Source organism: Penaeus japonicus, unplaced genomic scaffold (assembly GCF_977035675.1).
Source record: "Penaeus japonicus unplaced genomic scaffold, GWHDUDI00000001_assembly GWHDUDI00000042, whole genome shotgun sequence".
Taxonomy (NCBI): domain Eukaryota; kingdom Metazoa; phylum Arthropoda; class Malacostraca; order Decapoda; family Penaeidae; genus Penaeus; species Penaeus japonicus.
Window position 1 is genome coordinate 7920463 of NW_028234444.1, and position 8789 is coordinate 7929251.

The following is an 8789-nucleotide window of genomic DNA, read 5'->3' on the forward strand; positions in this document are numbered from 1 at the left end:
CCTCCTCCTCCTCCTCCTCCCCCCCCCCCCCACCCCTCACCGCCTCTCTTCGCCTCTCTCCGTCTCCTCCTCCTCCTCTTCCTCTTCCTCCTGAAGATCCGTAAGTAGGTCCTTGAAGATTCCCTCCTTCCCCCCTCTCCTCGTCTCCCTCTTCCTCCCTCTTCATCCCCCTCCTTCCTCTTCTCCCTCTTCTCCTTTCCTTCCTCCTTCTTCCTTCCTCTCCTACTTCCACCTACCCCTTTTTATCTCCTTTCTCCCTCCCTCCCTCCTTCCTTCCTTCCATCTCCTTCCCTCCTTCCATCTCCCCTCCCTCCCTCCCTCATCTCCTTCCCTCCCTCATCTCCTTCCCTCCTTCCATTTCCCCTCCCTCCCTCCCTCATCTCCTTCCCTCCCTCTCTCTCTGCCTTCCTCTCCATGACGAGTCGAGGTTCGCGAGTGCTCCTCCTCGAGAGAAAACGAGTGGCCCCGAAGATAAAATGTTTCGTGTTTGATCCAGCCGAGCGGGAGGGGTTGGGGGGGGAGAGGGGAAGGGAGGGAGGGAGGGAGAAGGGGGAAAGGGGTAAGGGAGGGAGAAGGGGAGAAAGGGGTAAGGGAGGGAAAAGGAGGGGAAGGGAGGGAGAAGGTATGGGGGATAGAGGGGAAGGGAGGGAGGTGGGGAGAAGGGGGAAAAGTGTTAAGGGAGGGGGAAGGAATAAAGAAAGGGCGAGGAGGATAAAGCGAAGGGGAAAGAAATAGAGTGAGAGACAAACAACAGACTCAGATAGAAAGAAAGGGAGGAGGGGAAAACAGAAAGGGGGAGGCGGAGAGAGAGAAAGAAAGAAAGAAAGAAAGAAAGAAAGAGAGAGAGAAGAGAGAGAGAGATCGGCATCGCAGGCCCATAGTCATTCCAGGGATGGAGAGAGGGTGAGGTAGAGAAGGGGAGGGTGGAACGGGTGCAGGGGGTGGGGGTGGGGGATTGGGGGGTGATACTCCCTCGTGTTACTGTCAGTCACACCATGCCGCACCTTGTTATGCCGGCGATAATGACATACTCGGTTGTTATCACACATTTGCATAATGGTTTATGCATGGAGGGAGACGCAGGTTCAGGGTAGAGATGGGGTAGAGGGGGCAGGGGGAGAGAGGGGTAAAGGGTTAGGAGTGGGGGTATTGACAAGGGGGGAGGGGTGTGCATGTGTGCATGAGGTAGAGAGGGGAAGGGGAAGAGGAAAGGGGGTTAGGGTTGCGAGAGAGAGAGTAGGGAGGGGGGAGGGGAGCTGGAGGAGGACATGAAGGGAAGGGGTGGTAGGAGTGAAAGCGGGAGGGGAAGAGAAAGGGGAAAAGGGGGGAAAGGGGGGGGGGGTGTCAGCCTTGCCGCCCCTGCTGCAACTGACATCGCGGACTCCTGGCAACAGCAGCCCCGATAGCGAGCGAATACCGAGGGTGATGTTTGGAAGGGACTCACGTTGGCGAAACGCATGGTGGGGGGAGAGGGGGGGGAGGAAGTGGGGCAGGGAAAATGTTTGAAAATGTGGAATTTAAGTAACTAGAGTGTGTGTGAATAAGATGAAAAAGATTTTTTTATTTTCCTCTTCTCTCTTTCCTTTCTCTCTCTCTCTCTCTCTCTCTCTCTCTCTCTCTCTCTCTCTCTCTCTCTCTCTCTCTCTCTCTCCCTCTCTCTCTCTCTCTCTCTCTCTCTCTCTCTCCCTCTCCCTCTCTCCCTCCCTCTCTATCTCTCTCTTTCTCCCTCAATCCATTTATCTATTTCTATCTCTAACCTCTATCTCTTTCCTTCAATCTCCCTCCTACCCCTCCTTTCCCCTTCACCCCCCTCCTTTCCCCTTCACCCCCCTCCTAATCTACCCCCCCCCCCCTTTCCACGAATCCAATCGTCCGGCGTCGGAGCTTTCACTGTAAACACGCACCTTTACTGTCTCTGTTGAACCCTTTGCCTCGTCCCGTTCGCTGCCGTCGCTTCTAAGCGGAATCGATTCCTCCTCCTCCTCTTTCTTCTCCTCCTCCTCGTCCTCTTCTTCTTCTTCCTCTGTCTTCTCTTTCTCTCCCTCTTCTTCCTCCCCCTCTTTCTTCTCCTCCTCGTCCTCTTCTTCCTCTGTCTTTTCTTTCTCTCCCTCTTCTTCCTCCCCCTCTTTCTTCTCCTCCTCCCCGTCCTCTTCTTCCTCTGTCTTCTCTTTCTCTCCCTCTTCTTCCTCCTCCTCTTTCTTCTCCTCCTCCTCGTCCTCTTCTTCTTCTTCCTCTGTCTTCTCTTTCTCTCCCTCTTCTTCCTCCCCCTCTTTCTTCTCCTCCTCTTCCTCTTCTTCCTCTGTCTTCTCTTTCTCTCCCTCTTCTTCCTCCCCCTCTTTCTTCTCCTCCTCGTCCTCTTCTTCCTCTGTCTTCTCTTTTTCTCCCTCTTCTTCCTTTTATTTCTCCTTCTCTTCCTCCCTTTTCTCCTTCTTCTCCTTCTTCTCCTTCTCCCACTTCTCTTCTTCCTCCCCCTCCTTCTCTTCCTCTTATTTATCCATACACCTACCCACCCACTTAGCCATCCATCCACCCACCCACCTATCCATCAATCCATCCATCCACCTACCTACCCACTCATCCATCCATCCATCTATCCATCTATTCATCCTTTCCTCCTCCTCCCCTCCTCCCCTCCCATCCCCCCCATCCCCTCCCGCCCTTGAGTGGCCAAAGTTGTTAATGAAACGGAAATTAGACTAATGGGAAAGCCTGCCATTGTTGGCTCTGTTGAAGGACACATCGATCCACTAATAGACGATTGTGTGATTCCATCTTTCTTTTAATTTTTATTTAATTTTTATTTTTTTGTATTGATATTTCTATTTTTATTATTATTTTTCGTTTTTGCTTATATTTTTATGCATTCTGGTTATCTGTTTTTTAATAATTTGTTGTTTTTCTTTCCTGCATTTTTTTCTGTTTTGAGGAAAAGACGAAAAAAAAAATTGCGTGATAATGACATAAAGAATATATTTATTTAATTTTCTTTCTGTTTCCTATTCTACTTAGCTCTTTGAATGATCAAAAGTCTAGTGGGACCAATAGCCCTCTGATAATGGTAATGGTTCTTAATGGTAATACTACATGATTGGAAGAAATAAGTGTCATTATTGTAATTCGTTTGAGAAGATCACAAGGGACGCGTTACGGCAAAGCAACAATGGCAGTTCTTAACAATAGTTGAGTAAACGCCCACATGTGGGAACATTAGGAAGGTGTCGTGATGTATAGCATGTTTTCTTAATAATTAGTGTTACTTATGCGTGATATGGCATTTGTTTTCTTAAAAACTATTGTTATTTATGCGTGATATGGTATTTGTTTTCTTAATAACTATTGTTATTTATGCGTGATATGGTGTTTGTTTTCTTAATAACTATTGTTACTTATGCGTGATATGGCATTTGTTTTCTTAATAATTATTGTTACTTATGCGTGATATGGTATTTGTGGGACTGTTTTTATTGCTGTTGTTATCGTTTTTGTTATGTTTTTCTCTTATGATGATTATTAGTTTCGTTATTACTGTTATTTCGTATCGTTATCCTTATTGTTGGTGTTGTGATTCTTTGTTTTCGGGTTTTTCTTTCTTTATCTTCGTGGGTTACTGTGGTTATTGTTCGTGGTCGTCTTACTTAACGCTGATTCTGAGTTTGGATGTTGATTTGAATAAATTATTTGCTATGCCGGTGCATTATATTTTATTTTTACTTTTTTTATTTATTTGTCATATTTTATCATTATTACTGTTATCATTATCAATATTGTTGTTATTATTATCATCATTAGTATTAGTATTACTACTACTACTACTACTACTACTACTACTATTATTACTAATTCTTCTTCATTGAATTTACGCTGTGGATGGGAGCGCTATACTCCTTCCTCGTGAGACTGTAAACACACGTTAGGGGGAAAAACTCTACGGATATGTGCAACCACGTTTAACATTGTCTCGGGGTAAACTGTATTGATTTTTCTTCTCTAATATAATAACTGAAACACACGGACGCATACCCCCCACCCCACCCACCCACACACCCACACAAGCAAACATACAAACACATAAACGTACACGCAGCGTTCTGATTATCTACTTGGTTAGTGAATTTGATTATCTTGTTGACGATCGCATTCAGAATAATTTTTATTGTTTTTTATTTTTATTTTACATTCAAATAGTCTCTACCGGGATGTTGGTAGTTAAACAGCGGCTTTGAAATTTTATTTTTTTATTATTTGTGTGTATATTATTTTTTGTTTATTATCTTTATATCAATTTTTATTGTGTGTTCTGGTGTGGTAGATTCAGTGCATGGACATATTTTGTAGTCTATTTTTCATACATAAAAACACAATACATATTTGGATTTACCTATTCATCCCTATCCATTTATCCTTCCTTATCTGCAGCCTTTTGTCGTCTCCATTTCTCGCCTCCCTCCCTCCCTCCCTTTCTTCTTCTTTCCCATCCACTTTCCTCTTTACTTTCTTCCCTCCACCTTGCCCTCCTCCTTCCTACACTCCAACCCTCCCTTCTCTCTCCTTCTTCTTTCCCGCCCTCCCTCCCTCCCTTCCTCTTCTAGCTTGCCTCCTACCCTCCTACTCTTCCTCCTTTCCTTTCATCCTCCTTCCCTATAGCTTGTTTTCTACCCTTCATCCTTCCTTTTCATCCTCCCTCCTTTTGCTCTCTTTTTTTCCTTTCTTCCTCCCCCTCCCCCTCCCCTCATCACCATCTTTTTCTTCCTCCCTCCCACCCACCCACCCATCCTCTCTCCCTCCCTCCCTCCCTCCCCCTTCCTCCTCCCCCCCAATCCATCCATCTTCATCTATCGGTAAATCTGAAAAAAAAGACCCTGGATAGATCATCATGCACGTGACCCCCTCCCCCCCCTGACCCCACCCTGAGTGTGCCTGACCCCGTGACCTGAGCCTGAGCCCCTTCTCTCGCCTTTGTATTTCAGGGTTGCAGATGGGGGGTTGGAGAAGGCAGGCTTTTGGGCTCTGGTTCATAGGTGGATGAAGCGCTGTAACATCAGGTATAATTTCGCCCTCGCGCTGTGGGGCTTCGCGGCCTTTTTTTTCTTTTTTCTTTTTTTTTTCTCTTTTTTTTAGTTTTTTTTTATTTACTTTGTTTTGTGATCATGAGATTTTTTGAGTTTTTTTTGTGTTATTGTGTGTTATTGTTTTTTTTTTCTGATAACCTTGTGGGTCTCGGCTCTTTTGTTGCTGTGGGTGTTGCTAATGACATGGCATAAAAGGTTTGGGGTTTGGTATGCTTGAAGTAACGTTTGGATAACGTTTTGACGGTAAAAATAAACGTCTACACGATATAGGTAAACAAAAACAAAAAAACGTTGACGTGTGGCATAGCATGTGACTAATCTTCTGTGATGGTCAGGCAGCTCGACCGTGCGTGACCTTGCGTGACCTGCAGTGAGACCCAAGATGTCATGTGGCGTAAGAGCAGCCTTGCCGAAGTTGATGTCTGTGTTTGGGAGTGTGCATTGAGAGTGGATCTACTAGCATGTCCCTTGGGTTGTGTTTTCTTTGCAGGTGCGAAATGTAGTATTAGAGATATGACAATGTTGCAGATCAGTATTACCATTGCACGTGCAATACTTAGGGTAATACGTTAACTCGACTTTCCAAGTAACATGAATGGGACTATGGCATGTCTATCCAGATATATACAGGATATATTAACGTGTATTTCCGTAAGAAATATATTTCCCCCCCAATTTTGAATATTAAAAAAAACGAAAACCTTCATACTTGAAGACAATATTGTATTCTATCCGTCTTTTGAAGAAAAAAATGTAAATACTTGATTTCATAAAGATTCGAAAAAAAAGAGTAACCAATATGCATTAATAACAATCCTCACAAACAACCAAGTACAAGACGTGTCCTCCCACCAATACGCAAATAGCCTCATATGTTCTGCCTATGTAAACACTTACTAACTGTCTTTGTCTTTGTGTCTTTGCAGAGGAGCCTTCTCAGTTGTGCGCCGATGCGTTCAAAAGGCAACGGGCCTCGAGTTTGCTGCCAAAATTATCAACACCAAGAAACTTTCTGCCCGAGGTAATGTGAAGAGCCTTTTCAGTGGGTTTATGCCTCGGGAACTGGCGTTACGACCGGGGCCTCCACTGCTGTTGTTTTTTTCTTTTTTGTTTTGTTTTTGTTTTAATTCTTTATTATTCATATTGCTGTTGTTGTTGATTATGGTATGATGGTTATTGTTATTGGTATTTTTATGATTATTATTGTTTTACTGTGATTATTCTATTATTACTGTTATTGTTAATATGATTATCTTATTATTATTAAAGGTGTTGTTATTATCATTTTCATTATTATTATTTTCATTATTACTTTTATTATTATCATTATTATAATAATAATTATTATCATCATCATCATCATTATTATTATTATCATTATCATTATTATTATTATTATTATTACTATCTTTATCATCATTATTATCATTATTATTTTAGCAGTAGTTGTGTGTTTGTGTTTTCTGCTGTGTTATTATTGATTTAGGATATTATGCATGTTTTTCTTTTTTAATAGAGCTTATTGTTGTTATTGTTATCATTATTACAAATTATAATTGCTGTTGTTGTTATTATTATTAATATCGATATTCTTATTTTGTGATGATGATGTCATGGTTTCTCAATTATTTCATTATTGTTTTTGGTCTTTCATTCCTTTTTATCAATGCTGAGGAAATACGTCGCTTTAAGTCTCCCTCTCCCTCTCTCTTAAGACTTTTTATTGATTTTGCTATCTATATCTATATTTCTAAATGTCTTTCCATTTTTGATTGATTGTTTTATATTTATGGTTGTTATTTAATCATCTTTATCTTTTTACTAATCTGTATTTTTGGTCTTTTGTCTTTTTTTTCTGACATTTGTTTGTATTTGTCGCTATTTATTTGTTCATGTTGCATTTTAGAGCGTCTTCTGCCCCTTTCTCCCCTTCCCCCCCCCCCCAAGTGAGTCGCCATCAGGACGCCGAGGGTGCCATGGGTGCCAACGGCGCTTGTGGTTATCGCCGCTTGCACCGTCATTATCAGGTGGCACTCGAGGGGCCATTATCATAATGACTGTCGTGTCTTCGTTATCTTCTCTTGCGCCTTTCCTTGCTTGTTCTTTTTTCTCTCTTTCTGTCTCTATCTCCGTCTCTCCCTCTTTCTTTTCCTCCTCTCCCTTTCCCTCTTCATTCCCTCCTCCCTTTTCCTTCTTCATCCCCTCCGCTCTCCCTCTCCCTCCTCTTCCTTTCCTCCCTCCTTTTCCCTCTCTCCCTCCATCCTTTTCCTTTTCCCTCTCCTCCTTCGCCCTTCTCCTCCTCTTCCTTCCTCCCCCCTTATCCTCCCCCATCAATCTCTCCCTCCCTCCCCCCTTATCCTCCCCCATCAATCTCTCCCTCCCTCCCCCCTTATTCTCCCCCATCAATCTCTCCCTCCCTCCCCTCCTATCTATACCCCCTTCCTCCCCCCCCCTTTCTCCCTCCTCATTCCCTCCCTCTCTCTCCACCACCTCCCTCCTCTTCCCTCTCTCTCCCTCTCTTCATACCCCTCACTCCCTCTCCTCCTCCTCCCTCCCTCCTCCCACATCCATACCCTTCCCTCTCCCTATCCCTCCCCATCCCTCCCCCAAACCCTCATTCCCTCACCCCCCCCCCTCCCTTCTTCCTCATCCATCCCCCCTTCTCCCCCCCTCCCCCATCTTCTCTTTCTTCACCCTCCTGTGGTTTCCTTTGAGGTTTTTCATCCCCCTCCTCTTCTTCACTCTTGTATTTCCTCCTTCGGGCTACTCCCGCCTTTGTCTTCTTTGGGTCCTCTTGTTTACCTCTTCCCCTCTTTGTTCTTCATTTCTTTTTTTTCTTTGTTTGTTTGCCTTCTTTGTTGTTGTTCTGTGTTGCTTTTATGCTTTTGTATCCTGCTTTGTTGTCTTTTTTGTTTGTTTGTTTGTTTTTTTGTTTTTTTGTTTTTATCATTCATAGCTAGTTGCTTCTGCCTTCTTTTCTTTTCTTTTCTTCCTCTCATTACCTATTATCTCCATTCTCTCTTCTTTTTTCTACCATCCTCCCTCTTGTTTTTCCTCATTTTCCCCCTTTCTGCATCATCTCTCTGTATTTTTTCTTCATTATTTCTCAGTGTTTTCTCGTATTCTTTCCCCTTTTTCTGTCTTTTTATCTGTAATTTTCTTCATCCCTTTTTTCCTTTTCTTCTTTTTTTTCTTCATCCTCTCTCTCTTCTCTCTTTTTTTTATCTGCTTCTTAGCTTTGTCTTCATTTCTTTCGTTCTGCATCTCGCTCATTCGCCATTTCTTCTTCTTCTTCTTCTTCTTCTCCTTCTCCTTCTCCTTTCCCCTTCTCTCCCTCCCTCCCTCCCCTTTTCTTTTCCATTTTCATGTCCTCCATTTCAGCTTTTCTTCTATTTCCCTCTTCACACTCTTATTTTTCCCAGTTCCTCATTCCGTCTTTCCTTACCCACTCCCTTTCCTTTCTTTTTCTGTTTTCCTTATATTCTCTTTCTCTTGCTTTTCTTTTCTCTTTTTCTTAATTTAATTCCTAGCTTTTCATATCTCCATTTTTTTTTTCTCTCTTTCCCTTTCTCCGTCTTTCCTCTCTTTCCCACTCCTCTCTCCCCTTGTTTTCCCTCTTTTCCTCTTGCTCGCCCCCCTCCCCCTCTCTCTCTCTCTTCCCCCTTCCCCCTTCCTCTCCTGCACCATCTATCAGACCAGTATCTTGACAGGGGAAAAAAA

General features: G+C 43.4%; 1 protein-coding gene across 47 annotated transcripts in view; it reads left to right on the top strand.

The window, feature by feature from the left end:
* Positions 1-4973: 4973 nt before the first annotated feature.
* The window catches only part of CaMKII (Calcium/calmodulin-dependent protein kinase II), a 141344-nt gene continuing 137528 nt past the window's right edge, over positions 4974-8789 (top strand). For 46 of the 47 annotated variants that reach the window (XM_086535076.1, XM_086535080.1, XM_086535067.1 and 43 more), the window contains exons 1-2: positions 5008-5042; positions 5996-6090. In XM_086535076.1, coding sequence (XP_086391202.1) covers positions 5023-5042; positions 5996-6090 — 115 coding nt within the window. In that variant the 5' untranslated portion in view covers positions 5008-5022. Of the gene's footprint in view, positions 5043-5995; positions 6091-8789 lie in introns of all 47 variants that reach the window. The other variant, XM_086535113.1, reaches the window with a different exon arrangement.